Genomic DNA, 27,217 nt, shown 5'->3' with positions numbered 1-27,217 from the left:
ATGGCTGGTAGAATAATGCATGCGTGGGGGCCGCGCAGCGCTACTCCCGGGAGGCGAATGCCCTGGGCCTGGCCTAGGCCCTGCGACCGCTCGCGCTCACCAAGGTGCGCCTTCCATTCTTCGGGGCGTGTGGGTGCCGCCGGGTTCCGGAATGAGGCCGGATGAGCCAGGGTAGGGGTGATCAGGAAGGTCTGGTAAGGGTCTAATCACACCCCAAGTCACACAGCTGAAGAGCCCTTTTGACAGGAGTCCCCCTTCTTCCTGCTCCTCCCCAACGGGAGGTGGGCAGGGTTTTGTGGCTGTGTTTATTACTGAGGCTTGAAGAGTGTTGTCCATTCTTTTTGCCCATTCTTTGTTTCTCTCTCTCTCTCTCTCTCTCTCTCTCTCTCTCTCTCTCTCTGTCTCTCTCTTTCTCTCTCTCTCTCTCTCTCACACACACACACACACACACACACACACACACACACACACACACGGTAGGGCCTGATTGGGTTTGTAGGTTTCCACCCATTCTGAGTGCGTGAAATATTTTTATTCTACATGAATAGTTCATTAATTCTTGGTCTCCAGGACTCTTGGCTTCATGCACTAAGAACAGATTGATTTTTTTTTTAACTAGGGTTGGGGAACAGAGACTTCTTCATTTTTTGCCTTCCTTCACACTTTTAGGTGAAGCTGGTAGTATTTCCATCCTCTAAAATTTTTTTCATACAAGTATATATTGTATGTTGAATATATTCCCCCATATTCCTTTACTCTTTTCTCTCTCCTCTCATAGTTTTCTTAAAAGTATAACTTTCTTTGGAATGTGGGTTTCATATGAATCTTAGTGGAATTACCTCTATATTACTAAAGCCATTATATATAAATCTGATTTTGAGACAGACTTTTCTGTACTCTTACTGAGGTTTTTTTTTTTTCTTTTGAGACAGGTGTCTCTATGTAGTTAGTCCTAGCTGTCCTGGAACTTGCTATATAGTCTAGGCTGGCCTTGAATTCAGAGATTCTCCTGCCTCTACCTTCCAAGTCTTGGCAATTTATGCCTGGCAATACCTTGCTTTTAAAGAAATGCATTAGTTAAGTGGAATTTTAAAGTGTAATGACAGTTTTGAGGGTGATAGCACATACCTATAATTCTAGCACATGGAATACAAATATAGAAGGATCATTGTGAGTTCAAGTTTGAAATCAGTCTGGGCTGCCATAGTAAAGCCCTGTATAAAGCAAATAGCAAACAAAACATAATGATATATAAATGGAGAAGTAAAAGTACTGTTTTTCAAAGTGATGTGAAAGCCAGGCAGTGGTGGTGCATGCCTTTAATCCCAGCACTTGGGAGGCAGAGGCAGGCAGATATCCGTGAGTTTGAGGCCAGCCTGATCTATAAGAGCTAGTTCCAGGACAGGCTCAATAGCTGCAGTGAAACACTGTCTCAAAAAAAAAAAAATACTATACTCAAAGCGATGTGTACAGAAATAAAAACAATCAATAGGAAATCTTTTTAGCAAAGCTTAAAAAAACAGTACAGACTTACATGTTTTCTTTAGCTCTGTATCTATTCAGTTGGGATGGAAAAAAGATTAGATAGTCCCAATGAAGAAACTTTTTTAGATGTATCATACCATACAATAGAATAAATTCTTAGAGAAGAAATGAAGACTAGCAGTGTGTTCACATGCTGGTATCATATGTTTTTTTTACATTTGTAAAATTAAATTTAGTTAGTATGCAAAGACATTCATTTGTAATACCATTGGTAACTTCAGTAACTCTGAATTACTTTCTAGCTATAGTCCATGTTCCTTGATATGTCAAACAGTCCATGACCAGGTCCCCACTGATGCCTACCTTTGAGCCTCCTAGAAATGTGTCTGGGCTGGGATCTCAGCCTTTCCCTGACTCACTAGTTTTTCCTTTTCCTCCAGTCACTACCACTCCTGGATGCCTAGCATAAAAAGAACTGTGCCTGGTATTTGCCAAGCACTTGTAACGTGTTTCTTGAACTGAGCTGAGAAAGTGACACTTCAGTGAGAATGATTTCATTATTTATTATTGTAGGGGATTTTTTTTTTGTTTTTCGAGACAGGGTTTCTCTGTGGCTTTGGAGCCTGTCCTGGAACTAGCTCTGTAGACCAGGCTGGTCTCGAACTCCCAGAAATCCGCCTGCCTCTGCCTCCCGAGTGCTGGGCTTAAAGGTGTGCGCCACCATCGCCCGGCTTGTAGGGGAAAATTAAAAGGCATGATCTAGCCTTTTTCTCTTTTAGAAATGAAGACAAAACAGTAAGTATCAAGGGAAGGTACGATATTTCTAAATGTCAGGTCACTAGAAAACCAGAGAATGGTTCTGTACATGGCCTGTATTGCTTGATGTAGTGTGTGTGGATCTGACATGAGGGAACAACCTCATTTCTAGGTACTGTAACTATTATGCATACTTTAGATTTGGGGAGATAAAACTAGAGGGATTTATTTGAAATAACTAAGCCCTGCTTTTCCAGAGTGCCTACAAATAAAAAAATTATTTATGGGTCTCAAAGACAGAATTACATGTGAAGTTTCTCTGAAAACCAGAAAGGATTAAAAAAAATAGGAATATATGGTACTTTAAAAGTAATAGAGCTGGGTGGTGGTGGCACAACCTTCAATCCAGCACTCAGGTGGCAGAGACAGGCATACCTCTGTGAATTTGAGGCTAGCCTGGTCTTCAGAGCTAGTTCTAGGACAGCTAGGGTTGTTACACAGATAAACCCTGCCTTGAAAAACTATAAATAAATAAATAAATAGTAATAGAATCAGGGCCACTGAGATGGCTCAGTGGGTAAAGGTGATTGCTATAGAAGCCTAGTGTGCTGGATTTGACCCCTAGAACTCATGTTCTGGGGTGGAAGGAGAGAAACATGCACACAAACATTATGGCGTGCACACACGCAAACACATACAACAACAAAATTGTTGTTGATATTGTTAGGGAGCGCTTCCTCGATAACGAGTTGTGTTAGAGCAATTGAGTATTAAGTGAAGAGTTGTTGCATTAAGCTGCCAATGTATTCCTCCTCCCCACCTAGGACTGCTGTTTTAGCATAGCAGGGTCAAACCCCAAAGATCTGTACTTGCTCTCATCTCATCCTTTCAAGAGCTTGTCTATAAGTCTGCATAGTGAACTGGGGACAACAGGCATTAAAATCCTGAGGGGTTAGAGAAGTTTTTCAGGAAGAAGTAGGTAGTGAGCCTCACAGAGCAGATATTGCTGGAGCTAGGCCTTACATGGTAGGATGGTATTAGGGATGTTCCAGATCATGTGAAGGCAGGAATGTCTGTTCACATAATGGTGAGATTTGTCAGTATACTGCTATAGAGCAAGGACTCACCAGGACAGTGTGCCTGTTCCATTAGAATTCACTAAAGACTCACATTAGGAGGACTCAAAAGGTTAATGAGCTAACAAGTTTTTACTTTATTTGAGACTGGGAATCTTTAATTCCCTTGACTCTTCAGCCTGCTGTAACAGGGACTTTCTGTTCATTCCATTATCACTCCACTAAAGCTGTGATTGTGAATGTTACCAGCACCCTTCAGTTGCTAAAGGCTTTTCAGCCATCATTTTATATAGTTCAGAAATGACGGCTTTCATCCTGTTTAATGCCTTTTCTTTCACTGTTCTCATCTGTGGTTTCTCTGGTTCTGCCTCTCGCTGCAATTGTCTGTCAATCTGCTCAACAGACTTACTTCAGCACTGCCCACCTTAAAGACTTTTGGAGCTCTGAATACCAGTGTTATCAGTTCTTTCTCATTATTCTGCTTGCTCTCCGGAAAACCTTATATATGTCCTAGGTATCCACCCAGATGACTTTTATATCTTAAGTTCCCAGTCTGTATATTATCTGTCTATTAAAAGTGGTCTCCATTTAGACATCTTCCCAGCATCTCAAATTGCATATGTCTAAAAAAATGAATCTGGGTCAATGAAATGTCTCATCAGGTAATTCACTGCTCAGCCTAATAGCACATGCACACTAAATATAATTTTAAAAAATTAAGGCAGTCTGTCTTTACTCTAACCTATTACCCCTCTTAGACTTTTCTCTCTTTGTGGAAATATTATTAGCCACCTCGTTACTTAAACGAGAGACCTGTGAGGAGTCTTTTTCTTCTTTGTGCATCATTGAAAATGAACTGTGAGTCAGTTCAGTTCTACCATATAGTTTCTCATATGTCTCTGTGTTTATTTGTTGTCAAGTTACTTAGTCATCATCTCATATATGGGCCATGTGATCTTGCTGCTAACATTGGCTGTTCCCATTTACCACAGTTCTGCCCAGCAAATCTATTCATGTCATCCTGATCCCCTCCTCAAAGATTGTTGTGAGAAGGAATAACTCCTGGATTAACTGTTCATTAAATACTCAACCACATGTCCCAGGTATCCCAGGAGTAGCTGTCTCGTTGCAATCCTACTTCAACATTTCAGATGATTATTTTTTTTTTCTGAATACTATTTCCATACTAGGGTTCTGTTTCTTACTGGGAAACTTACTGATACTACATGCCTTCTGTTGTTCTGTTTGTGTGTATGTATTTTATGGACCAATAAAGGGAACAACATGGACTGTCTACTTCAGAAAGACTAATATAATAGAATACTTGAATAGAGTGTTCAGTCAGTATACTTAATTATCTTCACTGATAAATTTTTTATATGTGTTATTATTGTTGCTTTCTCTTTTTAAAATTGTCTTCTAAGTTTTACATTTAGCTACACGGAGACTTACTTTTTTCCTAGTAACCTTGTTAGTTTACTAACTTAAAGGCTTTAGTTTTTTATTTTTACTTAACAAGTCTGTTTTTTCATAGGTGATGAATTCTTGCAATGTGCATGATAGCAGTAATAGCTCTTCGTGGGAATGTTAGCAAGGATGTGCTAAATACCATCACACAATCTTACATTCTTCTGTGGTTGGAAATCTTATAAATTCAAAAGTATCCACAGTTTGACTTGGACTTAAAATAGGATGATTTGATCTTCAGTTTTTCAAATGTAATTGTTTTTAAGGATAAAAATTGTTTTTGGTTCGGTTGAATACAAGATAAATAGGAGTGAATGTGTCTTGGGCCCTTAGAACATGAAAGACTCTTTTGCTTCTGACCCAGGCCCTGACATGTAGAGAAGAACTCCTGACACTTCTTCTGTCACTCCTTCCCTTGGTGTGGAAGATACCTGTCCAGGAACAGCAAGCAACAGGTATGTCCCTCTTCACAGATTGCTTGCATTGTCATATCCCTTTGGGAAAAGAAGTTTATTTGCAAAGCTACCTCTTCCTGATTGGTTAATGCAGTTTCAGAGTAGTAGATATTGTGGTGATTTATTATATACCTAGTATGAAAAATTCATTAGGAAAGCACAATTTTTCTTCTTCCAGTAATATAAAAGTCCATGGTGCTTCTGAGAGACGTCCATAAATGACAATTACAAATACCCGAAGAAGCAGAATACTTACCTAATGGAGTTGCTAGATATGCCATAGCGTTAGGAAAATGGGTGGTGAAGAGTTTGAAGAAAGGAATTAAAGCCCATTGCTTAAGGACGGCTATCACCAGTACTCTAAAAGTGACTTCTGCAATATTTGCTTTAGTTCAGTTTTTCTAATTTTGCTTTTGAGGGATAAATTGGAAGTCATAGTTTGTTTCTAGGCTAAGTAGAATTATGACATGAGATCAATACATTTTAATTTCTTATTTTGAAAAATATGCATTTATAAGTACATTAAATTTCATTGGAAGGATAAACTGGTTTTCCCCTGGATCATTTCTGGAATACTTTATGAATCTCCTGGGTTAAAAATAGTCTTCCGTATTATATTTTAATGCTGTGTTTATATTTTAATACATATTTGACATAGAACTCTTTTAAGGAAAATATTTAAAGACTTCTAATGTTATTTTCCTGATTATTTATTGATTCATTAACTACTCTTTTTTTGAGTTTGCAGAATTAGAAGTTTGTTAACCACTTAAGAGTTGATTACTGCCATTTTAGGGAAGTTGCCTTCATTGATGGCATTTTATATTTCTGTGCAATTGGTCTCTTTTAACATTTGTTCTCATTTGCTTTATTTTCCTTCTCCTAGGTAAAGTGCAAAATTCTACTAATGGGTTTTTATTTAGTCCTCCTAAATTACAACTCTGTTTTCTGTGCATTTTAGCACATATTGCTACAAAGAGAAAGATTCATTTAATTAGATCCTTTCCCTAAGAAATGGCCATTGAATGCTGCCCCAAGCTCTGGGGACTTAGGATGGACTGCTGATCTCTCTACATTTGGCTAGTTCAGAGAACAAGGCCCTAGAGAAATACTTTGCTTGAACAACTCTTTTAACCATAGTCATGATGAATACTTGATATATACTATATGATTTTTGAGTTCATTTGGGTGAATATTGAAGTTCTGAGAAGCCACAGACTAACACTATGTCTTAATTACAGCATCACTAAAGGTTTGTAAGTGGTGAGCACAGCAGCTGGATAGTTCAAGCTCATATTTAGAAATTAGAATGCAGTAGGTTCAACTCATGTCCAATTTCCTAATTTTTCTCTTTGCCATCCTCAAAATCAAGTTGTATCTCTTGAGCTATTACCACCTGGTATAGAGAGTAGGAAGGATAAGTGTGGGCGGAAGTGACCCAGAGATGTAACTAGGGAAAGCAGACTTGCAGGAAAATTATACCAGGCCAGACTCATAATGTGGGTTGTAAGAGTCATTGCCCATACATGTTGAGCTTAACGGGTACTGACATATTCTTTTTTTTCATACACTTTTATTCCCCAATACAAAAGGGGGGAAAGAAGGCAAAAGACTGCTTTAACATGACACAAAAGACAATCAGAACAGTTACTTCAATACTTGAGACATCAAGCCATTATTTCCTGAGTAAAACATTTGATGTCTTGGGCAGGATATACAGTGAACATTCCCTAGACCAAGTATCCTGTAGGCAGTCACTCCCTATGCCAAACTTCTTATTTTAAATGAATAAGCAGGAGTATGCTTAAATTCTCTGATCTTTGGTCAGGGTGGAGTGAATCACTTCTATGGGCCATCTTAATGTCCAAAACAAAAGTAACTACTCCCTTGGTCAGGCTTTGTAGTCACACCTGTTGGGTACTGACATATTCTAAGTGTATTTCTTGATTTTATTAGATTTTAACTTGCCGTTGTCATCTGATATAATCCTGACCAAAGAAAAGAACTCAAGTTTGCAAAAATCAACTCAGGGAAAATTATATTTAGAAGGAAGTGCTCCTCCTGGTTCAATCTCTGCAAAAGTAAACCTTTTTCAAAAAAGCAGACGACAGCGTAAAAGTACCCACCGCTACTCTGTAAGAGATGCAAGAAAGACACAGCTCTCCACCTCTGACTCTGAAGTCAACTCAGATGAGAAAAGTACAGTTGTGAGTAAGCACAGGAGGTCCCATGTGCTACCCCGGATCCTGACGCAGTCTCCTAAGGAAGACCACCTCCTCGCCAAACTTGTCCCCTCTGCAACCAAAGAACAGATCCTTTCTGACACCATGACTTTGGAAAACTCCAGAGAAATCATCCCAAGACAGGATTCAAATGGCGACATATTAAGTGAGCCAGCTGCCTTGTCTATTCTCAGTAACATGAATAACTCTCCCTTTGACTTATGTCATGTTCTGTTATCGCTATTGGAGAAAGTCTGTAAGTTTGACATTGCTTTGAATCATAATTCTTCTCTAGCAGCCAGTGTAGTACCCACGCTGACTGAGTTTCTAGCAGGCTTTGGGGACTGCTGTAACTAGAGTGACACTTTGGAGAGACAAGTGGTTTCTACAGGTTGGACTGAAGAGCCAGTGGCTTTGGTTCAACGGATGCTCTTTCGAACTGTGGTGCATCTTATGTCAGTAGATGTTAGCACAGCAGAGGCAATGCCAGAAAGTCTTAGAAAAAAACTTGACTGAATTGCTTAGGGCAGCTTTAAAAATTAGAGCTTGCTTGGAAAAGCAGCCTGACCCTTTCTCACCAAGACAAAAGAAAACACTACAGGAGGTCCAGGAGGGCTTTATATTTTCCAAGTATCGTCATAGAGCCCTTCTTCTCCCCGAGCTTCTGGAAGGAGTTCTACAGCTCCTTATCTCTTGTCTTCAGAGTGCAGCTTCAAATCCCTTTTACTTCAGTCAAGCCATGGATTTAGTTCAAGAATTTATTCAGCACCAAGGATTTAATCTGTTTGAAACAGCAGTTCTTCAGATGGAATGGCTGCTTTCAAGGGACGGTGTTCCCTCAGGGGCTGCCGAACATTTGAAAACCTTGATCAACAGTGTAGTGAAAATAATAAGTACTGTCAAAAAGGTAAAATCAGAGCAACTTCATCATTCCATGTGCACGAGGAAACGGCACCGGCGCTGTGAGTATTCCCATTTCATGCAGCACCACCGTGATCTCTCAGGTCTCCTCGTTTCAGCTTTTAAAAACCAGCTTTCTAAAAGCCCCTTCGAAGAGACTGCAGAGGGAGATGTGCAGTATCCCGAGAGGTGCTGTGTTGCGGGAGGTCCTCCCACTCCTCCAGCCTATCACCGCTGAGGTACCAGCCCACTGGGGCGTGGTTTCTCTCCCTTTAAAAAAGCGGCCACTTCCCTCTTCTCTCTCTCTTCACTTCCTGCTCCGCCTGCGACTAGACTCCTTTCCTGGTTGCGAAGAGGGCTGTTGCCTGGGACAGTGATCTGTAAGTATTTTCCCCTTTAAATAAATACCACCCTAATAATCATAACCCCGAATTGGTGTGGCATTGTTTGTGACTTACGCCTTCATTTTGGCACCCAACGTTTGGTTTTAGAACCTCTCCTTTCCCCACTCGCAGCCGCGAGTTCGGCTTGGCGGCTGCGGGCTTGGCGGGTGCAAGTTCAGCTTGGCGGCCGCGGGCTTGGCGGGCTCTAGTTCGGCTTGGCGGGAGCCCTCCCCTTCCTCAGCCGCCAGCGGCCTTGGACTCCCCACGTGGATTTAAACTCCACAGGCCCGCGTAGTCTCTAGCCGTGTGGTTTGCTCTTTTCTGAGTCATTTTTAAATCTCCCTTGCAAGTACAGCTCTTAAGTGGCACGAACCAGAGCACGTGGTTGCTGAAAGCTGCAACCCCTCAGGGTGACTCATGGAGGCATAAGCGGCTTCCAGATTGCTCTTCTCTACCCCTGGATTCTGGGTTTCTGGTTCCGTCTCAGGAATTGATTTAATTACAGTTACTTTGTTGAGAAACTTGCATTTTCCAGTTTTTAACATCTACTAAGGCACTGAAACAGGACCATGTTTTCACCGTGACTCTGCAACAGCGCTACCTGCTGGATAATAGGTAATATGGCAGTTTTTGTTTCTAACGCAAATTTTACTGCTTTGTTTTCACTAATACAATGGATTAGTAAATTTATATTTACTAATACAATGAATTACATCATACAAGGTTTATATGATTATGGGGATACCTTAATTTGCTTGTTACTAGCCTTCAGTTTTCTTTTCCATATTCTATCATTAAGGAAGAATATGGCACTACTAAGAACGATTGAATCTTTACGTACTAATAATGAACAGAAGAATATGGCACTCCTAAGAATGATAGAATCTTTATGAACTAATAATGAACAACTAATTGACAGGATTAAAATTATTGAAAATCAGAGGTTATCTGAACAAGTGGATACTATGACAGACAAAATTGATTCCATATCCAAGGGTATTAGAAAGTTACCTGAAAGGGTTCAGGCTGTTGAATTTGACGTTCAGACTTTATCACAAAGTTTTGATAAGGTAACAGACAGAATGTACCTCCAAGATGGGAATCTACATGATATACAAGAAAAGTTTAAGGAGGACATGTTATCTTTGAAGGAAAAAATTAAAGCTTTGGAATCACAGGTGCAGAATGGGGACCAAAAAATTGATACCTCAGTGAAATCACTGGAAATATATACAGGTCAGGAGATTCAGGATTTAAGAGAGACAATGATAAAAAGATTTGAAAAGATTGGGGAAATTATTGCAGCTGGTGAACAGAGGAAGGAGGCACAAGGACAGGATACAAGGCCTCCACCAGCTATTAGAACTGGCTTACCCAGGGTTCTAGCGACATACCCTATACTTAATTCTGAAAAAGCATCAACTTCTAAAGGCTCAAAGGGAGTCAGAGAAGCTAGATGGATGCCAATAGCAATGAATGATCTGAAAGAAATTAAGCAAGCTGTTGTTAATTTTGGCTTGCACAATGCATATGTAAAGGAAATGATAAGGACTTGGGCTTCTAATGCTAGAGCTACTCCCCATGATTTCCATCAGTTAGTGTCTGCAGTTTTAGATAATGGACCTTCCTTGATGTTTGGAATTTATTTCAGAGAAGAATCCAAACATATGGAACAGCAAGGAAGAGCAAAAGGTATTGAGGTTTCCCAAGATCAAATTCTTGGTGCAGGAGAATATGCTGATCCACAGGTCCAAGCTCTTTATGACGATGAAGTACTGTGTCTATGTCACCAAGCAGCTTTAAATGCTTGGAATAGGATACAAGATCCAGCAAAAAGGGTTGAATCATATACCAGAATTAGGCAGGGACAGAGAGAACCCTTTATTGACTTTTTGCAAAGATTAATTAAGGCTCTGGACATAGGGGTAACAGAGCCAGAAGCTAGACGAATACTTCTTGAATCTCTAGCTTTTGAGAATGCAAACATAGAATGCAAAAAGATAATTGGGCCTTTAAAGTCTAGATCAGCACCTATGGATGAATGGATTCAGCATACGATGAATGTTGAGACGTTTAGCTATAATTATGAATCTTGGGTAGGAGAAGCGATTTCCAAAGCAATGAGGAGACATCAAACTGCCAGGTGTTTTAATTGTGGTAAATTAGGACATTTGCAAAGGAATTGCAGGCAAAGAATTTCTAGGAATAATATCTCTTCTGGGAATGACAAAAATAGGAGACCTCGGCCTTCAGGTATATGTAGGAGATGCGGTAAAGGCAGGCATTGGTCCAACGAATGTAGGTCAACAACAGACAGACGGGCAATCCGATATCATCGGGAAACTCCTTGGGGGGCCTCTCGCAGGCCCCCAAGCCAACAGTGGCCCAGTCATTCCCAGTCACAGTGGAGAACGTGCCTCACCAAGAAAATTAAAAGCTCCAATTTCTGCTGTAAAAAGTAATACTGGTCTAAATGAAGAATTACGTGTGGAGGATGAGTCAAAAAACCCAATAGGACAGAGTAAACGTATATTTTGGCAGACTTCTATTAATGATCAAAGACCAAAGCTAAGAGTCTGTATAAATGGCACTTTTATTGAAGGCTTATTAGACACAGGTGCGGATGTAAGTATCATTACCCCAGAATCTTGGCATCCGAATTGGCCTCTTCAAGAGGTAGATGTTCAGTTCCTGGGAATTGGAACCCTATCTCGTGTAAAACAAAGCACAAGATGGGTTGAATGCATAGGGCCCGAAGGGCAAATAGGAAGACTAAGGCCATATATAGCCAATATTGCCATAAATTTATGGGGCCGTGACCTGCTACAGCAATGGAATACCCAGATTAACATTCCTGTATTTCCAGGAACTCATAATTCTGGGAAGGATATGATGAGGTATTATGGAAAAAGGTCACCAGCCATTCAGGCTGTACAAGAACATACAGCAAATACCAAACCTTTAGAGGTACCAACGGCCCTACCTTTAAAATGGCTAACTGAGAAGCCAATATGGACCAAACAATGGCCTCTAGCTGAAGATAAACTACAGGCATTGGAACAGCTGGTGCAAGAGCAACTAGATGCTCACCATATTGAAGAATCAACCAGCCCTTGGAATTCTCCTGTGTTTGTTGTAAAAAAGAAATCTGGTAAATGGAGAATGGTGACAGATCTAAGAGCTGTCAACAAACTAATTCAACCTATGGGCCCACTACAATCTGGAATTCCTTTGCCTTCTCTGTTACCAAAAGGATGGCCTCTTATAGTTATTGATTTGAAAGATTGTTTTTTCACTATACCGTTACAAGAAAAGGATAGAGAAAAATTTGCCTTCACAGTGCCTACTTATAATAATTCTCAGCCTAATAGGAGATATCAGTGGACTGTCCTCCCACAGGGTATGCTCAATAGTCCTACACTGTGCCAATATTTTGTAAGTAAGCCATTGGAAATAATTCGTAAACAATTCCCCAAGTCCATCATTTATCATTACATGGATGACATCTTATTATCTGATTCAAATAAAGATACTTTAGAAAGGATGTTTGAAGAAGTAAAGAAAGTCTTGCCTAGGTGGGGATTACAAATTGCCCCTGAAAAGATTCAAAGAGGAAATTCTATTAATTACCTAGGTTACAGAATAGGGTTAGAGAAAATTAAAACGCAAAAGGCACAAATTAGGAGAGACCGGTTAAAGACTCTTAATGACTTCCAAAGATTGTTAGGAGACATTTCCAGTCTATGACCAGCTGTTGGGATAACACCTGATCTAATAGTTCATTTAAACAAAACCTTAGATGGTGATAAAGATTTGAATAGTCCAAGAGAACTGACAGCTGAAGCAGAAAAGGAACTGACAATGATTGAGGAAAAATTACAGGAGGCACATGTGGATAGGGTGAACCCAAATCTTAGCTGCATCCTAGTCATATTGCCTTCCAGAATTTCTCCTACAGGGATTCTAATGCAGAGGGAAGATATTATTTTAGAGTGGATATTTATACCTAATAAACCAAGTAAAAAATTAAAAACTTATGTGGAAAAGGTCTCTGAATTAATTATAAAAGGTAAGCTGAGACTTCGTCAACTAGCAGGTATAGACCCAGCAGAAATTATAGTGCCTTTTACTACTGAAGAAATAAAAAAGTTATGGGAAGACAATGAACCGTGGCAAAGAGCTTGTGCTAACTTTTTGGGAGAAATTAATAGCAACTATCCCAAAAGTGATAGACTTAATCTCATAAAAAGAACTTCTTGGATTCTTCCTAGAATTGTACGTGATGCTCCAATAACTGGAGCCCGTACGTTCTATACTGATGCAAATAAATCAGGGAAAGCAGGTTACAAGTCAGATGAATTGAGTAAGGTGGAACAAAGCCCTTATAATTCTGTCCAGAAGGCAGAATTATATGCCATTCTTATGGTGCTAAGGGATTTTAAAGAACCTCTTAATATAGTTACAGATTCACAATATGCAGAAAGAGTTATCTTGCATATTGAAACCGCTGAATTTATACCAGATGACACAGAGTTGACTTCATTGTTTATCCAGGTACAAGACATAATCAGGAACAGGCTTTGTCCGATGTACATAACACACATCCGGTCCCATACAGGTCTGCCTGGTCCTCTAGCCCAAGGCAATTCTGAGATTGATCAATTATTGATTGGAAGTGTGTTGCAGGCCTCGGAATTTCATAAGAAGCATCATGTCAATAGTAAAGGCCTAAAGAAAGAATTTTCCATTACTTGGCAACAAGCTAAGGACATTATAAAGAGATGCCCTACTTGTTCTTTCTATAATCAAACACCGTTGCCTGCAGGGAGTAACCCAAAGGGTACTAAGAGAAATGAAATCTGGCAGATGGATGTGTTCCACTTTATGGAATTTGGTAAATTAAAATATGTACACCACACCATAGACACGTATTCAGGTTTTCAATGGGCTACTGCCCTGAGCTCAGAAAAGGCTGATTCAGTAATCACACATTTATTGGAAGTTATGGCCATCATGGGTATACCTGCGCAAATAAAGACAGATAATGGTCCAGCATATGTATCTAAGAAAATGAAACGCTTTTTTGATTATTATAATATAAAACACATTACAGGTATACCAAATAATCCTACAGGTCAGGCAGTTATAGAAAGATCAAATCGTACTATAAAGGATATGCTGAACAAACAGAAAGGGACTGAAAATACCCCCAGAAATAGATTACATAATGCTTTATTAACCTTGAATTTTCTTAACGCTAATGAGAAAGGAACGACAGCAGCAGAAAGACATTGGATAATGGAAAAGTCTGCTGAACTAAATCAACCGATTTATTTCAAAGATGTGCTGACCTCTCAGTGGAAGCCAGGAGATGTGCTACGTTGGGGAAGGGGTTTTGCTCTTGTTTCCACAGGAGAAGAAAAATTGTGGATACCATCAAAATTAATAAAGTTTCGATTTGAAGAGGAGAAACCTCTTGGAAAGGAGAAATGACAACTCATCCACAATGATGATATTCATACAGGTGGTAAGAAAAACATAGAATGGGGGCAGGGTTCTGTTCTTATCTCCACAGGAAAACACTCATCTTTGAGAAATTCAAGGGACCCTGGATGTTTGGATACTGACAGATGGAAAAATACCTGCCCAATAGGAAATATCAAGACAACTGAATGGATTGTGTAAGTAATATTAAACCATATTTCTAAATTTATAAAGCTGGTTTTGAAGTTGGACTCTGGCTCAGTCCCTCTCCAATTCCAAGCCTGTTAGTAAGAGAAAAACCCAGAGTTTCTGGAGTTTCTGTCTCATGTCAAGAGCCATGATATGGGACAGAAAGAAATATGAGTTTAGAAAACATCTTTGCTTTTCTTCATATCTATCATACTTTTCATTGAATATATCTATCATGTCTTTCATTGAATATATATATATATATGTCTATATATGTCTATATGATTAATGTTTAAGTTTTTCATAATGAACAATGAGTTTTTCCTGAAGTGACATTTGAAGTTTCCAGGAAGAAGATGGGGCCCCATAACAACAACTCCACCTGGTTGATATGACGTCATGATACTGATAGCACTACTACAAGACCTGCTTTTGGTACCAGCTGCACAAGACAGTTCCAACTTGGTTAGCTGAAATGGTGCACATCTTATACAACATTTTGGCCAGACCTGCACAAAATACTCAGAGACTATTGGCAATTTTAAAAGACATTGATCTTGAAATTTAACCATCATTTCACTTTCACAGGATCCCCCAGAAAGAACGTCGCCCCCATGACAGCTGGAAGTAATTCTAGAGGACGACGTCCCCTTTCCCAATAAAACTTGCCCTTGGGTTTAGGGACATCATTTAGGGGTCGATTATAATTAGTATACGATTGAGGGTTGGGGGAGGAATTTTATACGCTCAGGGATCATTTTGAAAGAAAAAAAAGAGGGATGATGGGATAATAGATTTGTAATTGTGAGTTACTGTTTTTAGACAAATACATTGCTATAGATTCTTGTATATTGATACAAAGTTAAATTATATTGACTATTGTACGCATGCATGTTTCTACCTCTGTTTAAAACATTTTTTTATGTATTGACATATATTGTATTGATATATATATATTGTATATATTTACCATATTGCAGTGTACATTTCTACCTCTGATTAAGATACTTATATAATAATTGTGTATTGATATATATTTACCTACTGCAATGTTTATTTGTACATTGTTTATATTTGGAGGTCATTGTCCTCATTTGTTTCACAGTCGTTTATTGTCTTAGTCTTTAAGTTAGATAGATATTGAGAATTATATAGACTAATAGTCATCTAAGTTTGTCATTTATAATAGACTAATCAGGTTCTTTCGATATATAGAGATTATACTCAGTATAGATAGATAATCTTCAACTTCTTCAAAGAGCTGTAGAAAATGGCCTTTAATCTAACTCAGAGTTTTGTGGTAGTGAGACACAATTGCTCCTGGCAACACCACTCTATTCCCGAGAGAATGTTGAGCACCAAAGACACTCCACCTGGAGCCTTTCTTTTTGGCAGAACTGGCGTTTGGGCAAAGAAATGCCCATACCTCAACAACTGACAAAGATACAGAGCATGCATCAATGGATAAAACAGGACTGTCATATCCTGCCAAGACAGGGTAAGATAGTTTTGAAAAGTTGCTTGCCTTAGAAAATGGTATGTCAGTTATGTTAGGCCTTAGCCAAAGTTGGTTGCTTCAAGCTGCTAATGTGACTTTGGGTGATTGCCCAGGTAGCTAGTTGTCTCTGTAATTTGTTGCATGTTTTGGAAGTTGTTTTACTGAACTTCCTAATTACCCAGGTAACATTATTTCCCTTCTCAGATCTTCGATGGGGTTGAAGACTATATAAATGTAGTTACTTTCTCTCATGACTTGGCCAAGTTATTTATTATACAAGACCTAAGCTAGTTAGAATAGGATATTTGTACTTATTGTATATAATTTCATAGTAGGTTTAGAACTCTCTTATTTAAACAAAAGGGGGAGGTGTTGCGGGAGGTCCTCCCACTCCTCCAGCCTATCACCGCTGAGGTACCAGCCCACTGGGGCGTGGTTTCTCTCCCTTTAAAAAAGCGGCCACTTCCCTCTTCTCTCTCTCTTCACTTCCTGCTCCGCCTGCGACTAGACTCCTTTCCTGGTTGCGAAGAGGGCTGTTGCCTGGGACAGTGATCTGTAAGTTTTTTCCCCTTTAAATAAATACCACCCTAATAATCATAACCCCGAATTGGTGTGGCATTGTTTGTGACTTACGCCTTCAGTGCTGCTGCATTGCAGTGTGCGCTCACCAGTGCTTACGCTTGCTGCAGCAGGTTTCCCTGAGCACCACCTGTGTCCAGATCCTATCAGGTGTACACAGTGTCGGAATCTGTTGTTGTATGGATCCTAAGTCTGTGATTATCCCTTTACTCCATGCTTTTAAGTTGCCAGCACTGAAGAATTTTCAGCAACACATACTGAATGTCCTTAACAAACTTCTTCTGGATCAGTTAGGAGGAGCAGAGATTTCACAGAAAATTAAAAAAGCAGCTTGTAACATCTGTACTATGGATTCTGACCAACTGGCTAAGTTAGAAGAGACACTGCAAGGCACCTTGTGTGGTGCTGGCCCTTTCTCTGGCTTGCCCAGTCCTTCGTACAGATTTCAAGGGATCCTGCCCAGCAGTGGGTCTGAAGACTTCTTGTGGAAATGGAATGCATTGGAAGCTTATCAGAACTTTGTCTTTCAAGAAGACAGATTGCATAACATACAGATTGCAAATCACATTTGCAATTTGATCCAGAAAGGCAATGTAGTTGTTCAGTGGAAATTGTATAATTATATTTTTAATCCTGTGCTCCAAAGAGGAGTTGAATTAGTACACCATTACCAACAACTAAGCATTACTTCTGTTCAGACTCATATGTGTAGCCAACTGAAACAGTGTTTGTCTCAGGAAGTGCTTCAGATCTATCTAAAAACTCTGCCTATTCTACTTAAATGCAGGTTTGTGCATTTTTACAGTTGGATGAATGCTTTGAATATGAGATAAAGTCTGTGTGTGTTTAAATTTCTAACCTTGATGTCTCCAGGACCTCAACCACAGTATAATCATAGTTACTATTTTGCTTTCAAGGATTTAGTTTGTCCACAAAGAAAGTACTCTTCCCATGTCATGTTTTAAACATTTTAAAATTTACTTTTCTGGGGATAGTTAAGGAAGAGAGACTAGAGATGTTGATATTTGGCTTCTCAATGGAAAAAAAAGGTAAAAGTTTTTAATATATTTCTGAGGAAAGAAGTGTGTGGAATGAAGATGTCAGAACAAAGTCAGTTAAGATTAATTTTTTTGTTTTACTATGTAGATAGAATATTATAAACCATTAAGATGTTTATAAAGATCATGTTAGAACAAGACAATGCTTATTTTATGAGTAAAATATATAATAATAATTTTAATGTATTTACAACAGTGTATAATTTATACATACGTGAAATATTTAGTTCTCGAGTCAGTGGCATTGAGGAGATCATTTCTTAAATATCATAGTTGCGTTTATTACTCAAAGTTGAAAACACAGATAGGCAAAAAGAAAGTTTAAGTTGTCTTCTATCAGTGAAACTTTCAAATTCATGAGATTGTTAAGTATGGGATACTTTACAATGACTGTGTAAGTAAAGCTTAATGGACAGATTGGCCATTTAAATTAATGCATATGTAATATGGCTACCTTAAAACTGACATGGAGCTGGGCGGTGGTGTACGCCTTTAATCCCAGCACTCGGGAGGCAGAGGCAGGCAGATCTTTGTGAGTTCGAGGACAACCTGGTCTACAAGAACTAGTTCTAGGACAGGCTCTAAAGCTACAGAGAAACCCTGTCTCAAAAAAACAAAACAAAACAAAAAAAAAACCTGACATGGATTCTACCAAGCCAAGCTATATTCATCTTTTATATCTGTGCTGCTGACTTTGATCAACTCAACAAATTAGAAGAGAACTATAAGGAAACTCACATGGTACTAAACCTTCAAGTTGAGAGAATTTCTTCCCAAGATTTTCAGCTCTGTAGTTTGGTTCTTTCCTTTCCTAGAGTGTAGTATAAAACAGATGGAAAGTCTGAGCAGAGTGTTAGACAGACAACCAAGTGAGCAAGTGAACAAATGTATGCCTGCTCTCCTGTACACACATCAGGGGTGGTATGATATTTAGAATTTCTATGAAATTTACTATTGAAATTGAAGAAAAAAATTCTTTCTTGAGTTACTTATTTTAATGTGTTATATATATATATATAAACATTTCTTTTTAAATATAGCTAGAGCTATATATAAACATGTAAGTGCAATTAGAAAATAACTTGAGATCTTAATCAGTATCTTAGAACTGTTCAGTGAGTCAGAGTAGGCAGTGGTCAGTATAGAGCACACATAGAGAACTGTTCAGACAGTGAGTCAGAGTAGGCAGTGGTCAGTATAGAGCACACATAGCAGTGTCATGTTTACATAGCATATGTGCCTATTTGCAAATGTTTCACCATGTTATATAAAATATTTTATTTTTCCTATCTCTTACAGGGTAATAAGAGATTTGTTTTTAAGTTGTAATGGAGTAAACCAAATAATTGAATTAAATTACTTAGATGGGATTCGAAGTCATTCCCTCAAAGCATTTGAAACTCTGATTATCAGCCTAGGGGAACAACAGAAAGATGCTTCAGTTCCAGGTGCCAATGGGTTAGACATTGAGCAGGAGTTACCCTCCTTAAGTGTGAGTCCTTCTCTCTGTAAGCAGCAAGCTTCTTCAGATTCTCCTCGGAGTCTCAGTAAGTTTTATGCCAGTCTCAGAGAAGCTTATCCAAAGAAACAGAAGACTGTTCAGCAGGATGTTCACATAAACACCATAAACCTCTTTCTCTGTGTGGCTTTTTTATGTGTCAGTAAAGAAGCAGATTCTGATAGGGACTCTGTCAGTGAGTCGGAAGATACTTCTGGCTATGACAGTACTGCCAGTGAACCATTAAGTCACATGCTACCGTGTCTGTCTCTTGAGAACGTCATCTTACCTTCCCCTGAATGTTTGCACCAAGCAGCAGACATTTGGTCTATGTGCCGTTGGATCTACATGTTGAGTTCAGTCTTCCAGAAACAATTTCACAGACTTGGTGGTTTCCGAGTGTGCCATCAATTAATATTTATGATAATCCAAAAACTATTCACAATTCGTGATGAGGAACAAGGAAAAAGGCAGGGAGAAATGAGTGTAAATGAAAACCAAGAGTTAATCAGAATGTCTCAACCTGAAATGACATCGAAGGAAGGAGATGTGTCATCTTCAGCAGCACCAGAACTGGGACATCTGAAAAAGAGTGCTGACAGCTTGAATGACTTAGAGTCACAGCACATGTTTCCCACAAATGTAGAGCAGACTTTGGTTACTGAAGCTGTTCCTGGGGAAGCAAAGGCATTTATGAATCAAGACAATGAGACCTCTCTCCAGAGCATACGACTTTTGGAGTCCCTCCTGGCCATTTGTCTTCATAGCTCCAGAGCCAGTCAACAGAAGATGGATTTGGAGCTACCTCCTCAGGTGATGCTTTATCCTCAGTCCAGCTTATGTAACATATATGTGTAGTGTATTATTATATACATGTCATAACAATATTGACAACTTATTTTGCTACATATTTAAATTTTATTTTCTTGTATTAATTATACATAAATCTGAAACTCATTATAACAGTTTTATGTATACAGTGTATTTATATCAATTTACCCTTCCTGTTCTCTTTTTTCTCCTCCCACTTTCACTCACCCTCTTCCTCTACCCAGCTGGGTCTCTCTCTCTCTCTCTCTCTCTCTCTCTCTCTCTCTCTCTCTCTCTTTCTGTGTGTGTGTGTGTGTCAGTGAGTGTGTGTGTATAAGTAACCCATTACATTTTATTAGGGTTTTTTCTAAGAATCTGGATGAAGAGTTATTTACCAAAGCAAGAGTTCCTTGCCAGTGGGTTATACCACAGCGAAAAGTATCTTCCCCTTCCCCAGTAACCATTAATTCGTTCTAAATACTGAGCGGGCTGGGACCTCAGAAACTCTTCTCCCTATTAAATCCACAGGGAAGGAAGGGGCCTCATGGCCCTCCCCCTCCCATTTGCCACTTACTTTGTTTTTACAAAGTTCTTTTGTGTGTACCAGGATACAAAGTATGGAGGGATACAATGGCTCACATAATCCAGCTCTAAAGAACCTTACTGTTTAGTTTTCTGCAAAAAGCCCCTTGGGATAGTTTGTGAATTAATTCTTAAATGAATATTTATGGATGTTGTGTTTTAGAGTTTCAAAGTTCACAATCTTTGTGATACTGTTAGGTACTCTGCTTATATTCCCTGACCTTTGTTTATGGCTCTGGAATGGTCATCATCTGGTCTGTACCTACTTGTTTTACGTGTTAGACTTAGAATTCCATAAAAGAAAAGCAAGCTTTTTTTGTTTTTGTTTTTTTTCCACTGTTACAGAGATCTAGGCAAACAGTAACAGCTTCATTCAAAGGGCAGAACTGAAAGCATAAGAAAAACTTAATTAGAACTACTTCTTAGACTCTTAGAGGATCTCTAAGAATAAGGAATTAGTAAACTCTAGTGATAATTAAGTCTGAAATTTCATTTTTTTTGTTCATTTTACATGCCAACTACAGTTTCCCCCTTCCTCCCAACTCTGAAGTTTCCAAGAATGGTTTTGTAAAAATTTTAAGACTTATTTTTTTTCTTATGTGTATGAGTATTTTGCCTGTATGTATGTCTGCGCACTATAGATAGGTGCTTCTTGCCTAAGGATGCCAGAAGAGAGGACATTGAATTCCCTTGAACTGGAGTTACAGGCTGTTGTGAGTCACCATATGGGTGCTGGGATCCACCATATGGATCCTAGGTCCTCTGTAAGGACTCCTAACCATTGAGCTATCTCTCTAGCTTCCAAAGAACAAATTTTTTTATGATTCAAATAATTTAAAGTACATTGAAATTTAAAACCCAATATATTTATAGATAAAAATTTAAGTTTTTAAATATTAAGTAGGATATTTGGATAAGCACTCAAATTTTATAGTCAATTTACCTTCATATCAATTACAAATAAATTTTTCTTCTGCTTATTGTAATCTATTTTGTCACTGTTTTTTTTTTAAGCATGTTATTGATACTCTTAGTCTCTCATTTTATCTTAGAGCTTGTCTGTGGAAAATATATTGTGTGAAATGAGGGAACACCTTTCCCAGTCAAAGGTGACGGAAACAGAATTAGCAAAACCTTTATTTGATACCCTGCTTCGAGTGGCCCTAGGGAATCATGCAGCAGATTTGGATCCCGGTGATACTGTGACTGACAAGGTATGAATCCATGTGTTATGTTTTTAATATGCCCAGGAAACTGGAGCATGTGGGGTGGGGCCAGATATGATTTAGATCACAGCCACATGGATTTGATCAGGTGAGTTCCTTGGTTCCTTCTCCATCATTTGGAATAGATAGTATTTCATTATTGTCTTGCCTCAAAGAAAAGTAGGACATCAATACAGTATGCTTCAGTTAATCTGATCTGGAAATTTTTTGGTAATTGTTCCCAATAAGGCAAAAATGCAATAAGGTTAGATAATCTTACATATAATTGATAATCATTTTTCCCCTCAGAGATTTTACTTTGGGAAATTTCAAATCTAGGCAGTAGCAGTACAGAAGCACCCTTCCCCTGTGCCAGCCACTTCCACACTGACGCCTCAGCATCAGCATGTTTTCTCACTGTCTCCCGCCCATGGCTTTTTCTTTCTTGAAATGTTTTAAAGAAAAGCCTGGTTTGCAGCAGCGGATAATCTATTAAATGATGATGATTCAGGAATAGTGATATTTAACTCTTTTACCTGGTCCTGTGTAGTACAACTAATATTTCCAGAATGCTCTTCTGACTTTAATTTTAAATTACTCAACATAAAAATCAACAATACTCATCTAGAAGACAGCATTAGGAGATTTTGAGCTCTTCCAGTGTACTTTATAATCAGTTGTCATATTTCCTTGCTTTTGTTGCTGTGTTCTTTCTTTGAAGCCTAGGAAAGACTGGTCCATGATCACAAAGATTTATTATCTCTAAAAATTATTTTCTCCTCTCCATATTCTTTGCTCTTTTATTTTTTATTTTTTGCATATGAATTGTAATCTTGGGCTTTAAAGTTGGATCCTACCATGACTCTTATCTCATGTACTTCTCTTCATTTGTATTATATTCTGCGAGTTTTAAAAAATTCTATTTCAACATTTTATCCAGTTTTCAATTTTGTCAGTTGCCCTTTATCTTAGTTCCTTTTCTGTTCCTGTGGCAAAACACCATGACACCATGACCAAAGCAACTTATAGAAGAAAGCATTTAATGGGGGCTTGCAGTTTCAGAGGGTGAATCCATGATCCTCATGGCAGGGGACATGGCAGTAGGCAAGCAGGCATGGCTCTAGAAGAGTAGCTAGGTACTCTTCTACATCTGATCTACAAGCAGGAGGCAGGAAGAGGGAAAGCTAACTCTTCTGTCTGCTCATTGCCTTTATGAAACAGGTTACTTAAACAGGATTTCTAGTCTTAAGCTCCAGTCTTTTAAGATACATCTTAGGTTTTGCATCGTATTGTTTTTGTCATGTCTAAAGCAGGGAGAATAATTCATATTTTTTGTTTTGGAGTGAGGAGCGGCTGAGGCATACATGTAAAGATATACTTGAAACACTATAAAATGATCGATAAAAATACTTATTACTTTAAAGAATTTTAATGAATTAGTATACCATTGCTTTTGTTTATGCTAAACTCTTTAGTAGAATAAAGAATATAATTAAAATAAATAGCTTGTGGTATTTATATAATTTTGTTATTTTTTATTTCTGTCATTTAATTTTTCAAATAATATGTGATAGTTATAATCTAAACAATCTGTTGTTTTATTAGTGTTGGTTCCTTTGCCACTAATTGTCTTGCTATTTTCTTAGCAGTATTTATGATTAATAACTAGATTATTTATAATCATTTCACATGAGAGAATAGTTTATTTCTTTCAATGAAAATTGTTTATCTCTTTCTTTAATTAAATGTTACTGTCTTTAATTTTTTTCCTCTTTTTAAAATTTAGCATGCCAGAGAGTATTGGTGGATCTCTTGGTATCTCTGATGAGTTCAAGAACATGTTCAGAAGAGCTAACCCTTCTTTTGAGAATATTTCTGGAAAAATCTCCTTGTACAGTAAATATGCTATAATTTTTACATTTTCACTAATTCTTTAATAGAATGTATTTTTACTATTTGTAAATCACTAAACTCTTAATATTGTAACTACGTTTTAGCCAGTTCCATGTTTTATGTTTGATAGATTCAGTTTTATTATCTATATATATATATCTTAACCATTTCACTTTGATTTGGACTAACAAGTAACCTTTAGTCCTCTGTCAGCTCCAACCTCTGTGCTTGGGAAATGCTGTGATTTTAATTACTAAAGAGAATTTAAACATGAATAACAACAATCATCCTGAATTTATTCTTTTTCTAAAGAATCATTATCTTCTTTTTAGTTGAATATTTTCCTTCCCATTACTGTATAGTTCAGTGGCTCTTAGCTAGGAAACTCATTTTTTAATGCAGCCTTGACTGGAAGAATCTGCAGATGAATCTAGAATGTGGAGACTGCCCTCTGTGAAGCAGGGTGAACAGAGCCCTGTCCACTTCACTGCCTGCCTCCTCATCCACTGTAGTCTCAAGGCCACATGGAAGCTCTGTTGGCCACCAGTGTGGGCCATTGAGGGCTGGCTGTATGTTGATGGATTATTCCTAGAGCTTGCCTTGAGCACACTTCCCCTCGTCATGGTCAACATTAGATATTACTTTATGCACAAGTAAGGCATTGCACTAGGCTAATCTTTTATACTTTTTAATTTAGCTGTTTCATTTTTGCTCTTTTAATTAAATATACATTTCAACATTCTACCTCTTACCTTTTTTGTATTCCATTTAAACCAAAAAACCTTAAAACTTTACTTTAGTTCCCCAAAAACAAATGATAGAAATTTTCCTTGGCTGGGGAAAAAAAAGTGAAATAACTTGGATAGCAACTGAGCATTCAGCTTTATGTAGTTGGTCTTTTAGGAATCTGAGAGTGTGTGAGGTTGTATCCCTCACTTAAAAATATTAGAGCTATGGGACTAGAAAGATGTCTCAGCAACTGGAGTGCTTGCTGCTCAGTCATGAGGCCAGAGTTCAGACACTGGTATCCACTTCAGGCAGCTCCAACGGATCTGATCCCATTTTCTGGATTCTTCAGGCACCTGCTCAGACAGGCAGGCATGTTCACATGCGCATGCGTGCACACACATTAATAAATCTTAAAAATAATTTTGAAATACCATAAGAAAGTAATAACCCTGTTTTATAGAAATAATTCCTGATATTGTATTTCATTTATAATACTTAAAAGCTACTCATAAATATTAGATTTGTTCTATAAAATACCAAAATTTAAACCAAATTTATCAAGAGATTATATAATAATTAAATCTCTATATTCTTATCTTAAATAAACTTTAGAATTTTGAAGATATGATAAATATGCTATTTAAATTAAAAGATTACCAATACAGTTATGTTTGTATTTTTTTACTTATAACCTGAATTTTGATATTATTAGAGATCTGGTTACAAGATTGTAAACTTTTACTTGCTTTTTTTTTCTCTCTAGGAAATTCTTCTCCTTGGTATTCGGAAAATTGTTGAAAGTGATTTTACTATGAGCCCTTCACAGTATCTAACCTTCCCTTTGCTACATACACCTAGTTTAAGCAATGGTGTCTCACCACAAAAGTCTCCTGGGATTCTTAACAGTAAAGCCTTAGGCTTATTGAGAAGAGCACGGCTTTCCCGAGGCAAGAAAGAGTCTGACAGAGAGAGTTTTCCCTCTCGGCTGTTGTCCTCTTGGCACGTAGCCCCAATCCACCTACCATTGCTGGGGCAGAACTGCTGGCCACACCTTTCAGAAGGATTTAGTGTTTCTCTGTGGTTTAATGTAGAGTATGTCCATGAACCGGAGAGTGCTGCAGAAAGAGGAAAGAAGGTAAAGAAAAGAAACAAACCATCAGTTCTACAAGACAGCAGTTTTGAAGGATCAGGTATGATGGCAGGGGTCTGATCTGTACACTAAAACTCTTCAAATAGTCATTAGATATAGGGATACCCTGTCTCTACAACTGCTGCTGAAGCTATCAGTCCCATTATTATAATAGTGTGGACCCTGAGATTCTAGAAAAGGAATAAATAAAGCCCTATAGCCACTTTTATTTCAAGTTCTTCTCATTCTGTGTCTTACCTCAGTGGCCCCTTCCTAGTTCCTATTCCTGAACATTTATATGCAATAGTTCTTCTCCAGATTTAGAACAGAATTCATCAATAATTGAAAAATTACTATTCGACTGTTTTGAAACTACATCTTGTTTTTGTTCTCTTCTTTCTTAGGCATGCAACAGTTTCTTAGGGTATACGGCAGGTAGAGAGAATAGTCTTAAAAATGAGTTGTGTTTTTTTTTTAATCTGTTGAAAATGATGGCTGATATTTATATAATCTAATGTTCCCTTTCTTTAAAATCTGAGCCTTTGGACATGCACTGTGTATTTTAGTACTTCTTAGCTTAGTTTAACATAAAGTCACATCATAGTAACAAATAGCTCATCATACATACTCAGGTAGTTCAAGATTTAAGTGATAAGATGGCATTGGGAAGAATAACCAGCTCGAACCCAAAGCCTACAAACATTTCCAAAATTTACAAACAAAAACTTGGGGTAAGTTAACCCAGAGTTCTCACATTTCTAGGAGCTAAAAGTAAGCTGAATGTAACAGAAGACTTAGCTCTCCTGTATTAAATAGATAAGGTCTTATCTATGTGAGTTTGATTATAGAACTAATAAAACATTCTCTGAATAATGAGAAGATTTGGTTGTAATTCTTTTTTTATATTTTAATCTCATATTTATTCTGAATGTATCAAAGCTAAAATCCTTAACTATACTTCATGTTATTGGTCACAGCTTGATTAGCTTGTCATTTCTGTTGTAGGAAGAAGCTAAGCTTCCCTGCCCATCTTTGTTTAGAATGGTGACTCTCTTTTTAACAATTAAAATTAGTTAAGCATCTTTTTATGTTGAAATACTTATTTACTAGTTGATAGCTTACATTTTAAAATTTGTTTTGTCACTAAAGGAAAATGTTTGTGTTTTAGGAAAGTCTTTCAGTTGTTTATACAGCTTACTGTCCTGCTCAGTACACCATCTATGAGCCCGTGATCCGACTCAAGGGTCAAGTGAAAACTCAGCTCTCCCAGAGACCCTTCAGCTCAAAGGAAGCCCAGAGCATCTTGCTAGAACCTTCTCAACTCAAAAGCCTGCAGCCTACGGAATGTAAAACCATCCAGGGCATTCTGCATGAGATTGGTGGGGCTGGTGTATTTGTTTTTCTCTTTGCTAGGGTAAGAATCTTAATTATAGCTTTCTCAGAAAGAAGCCCCTCTCTTTTATTGATAAATTGAAGGGCTTCTTGTAAAATATCAAAACAGCTGTACTCTACTATGTAAAACTTTAAGACAAAAAATTAATCACGTTACTGATGATAGCATGCTTTCTGCCAAGAATGAGTAATGATTAATTAATTCATAAATATTTTAGAAGTTTTTTATTATCTACAATTATAGTTGGAACAAGTAAATGTTAAATATATGTGATTTAAAATTGTCTTTGAAAAAAACATATATGCTATTCTAATAATGTGAAAGGTTTTTTTTGTAAAAATGATTTTTCACTATGTGTATTCACACATATGTGTAGATGCTGATAGAGGCCAGAGAAGAGCATTGGAGTCCCAGGAGCTGTAGGTA

The 27,217-nt window shown here is 37.9% G+C and overlaps 1 protein-coding gene across 1 annotated transcript; it reads left to right on the top strand.

Annotated features, from left to right (window-relative positions):
* LOC121433606 (lysosomal-trafficking regulator-like) lies at positions 1 to 26,791 on the top strand. The gene is given in 10 exon segments (XM_041632091.1): positions 1 to 156; positions 5,128 to 5,239; positions 7,196 to 7,962; positions 7,964 to 8,557; positions 16,557 to 17,281; positions 18,852 to 19,863; positions 21,495 to 21,636; positions 23,434 to 23,543; positions 25,033 to 25,459; positions 26,567 to 26,791. Coding segments are annotated over 10 exon segments (4,101 nt in total). The 3' UTR covers positions 26,623 to 26,791.
* Positions 26,792 to 27,217: the final 426 nt, after the last annotated feature.

The sequence above is a fragment of the Microtus oregoni genome, unplaced genomic scaffold (genome assembly GCF_018167655.1).
Source record: "Microtus oregoni isolate MIOR12 unplaced genomic scaffold, Mior012 000040F_ref0000088, whole genome shotgun sequence".
NCBI classification, from domain to species: Eukaryota; Metazoa; Chordata; class Mammalia; order Rodentia; family Cricetidae; genus Microtus; species Microtus oregoni.
This window is presented reverse-complemented; position numbering and strand designations above follow the sequence as displayed.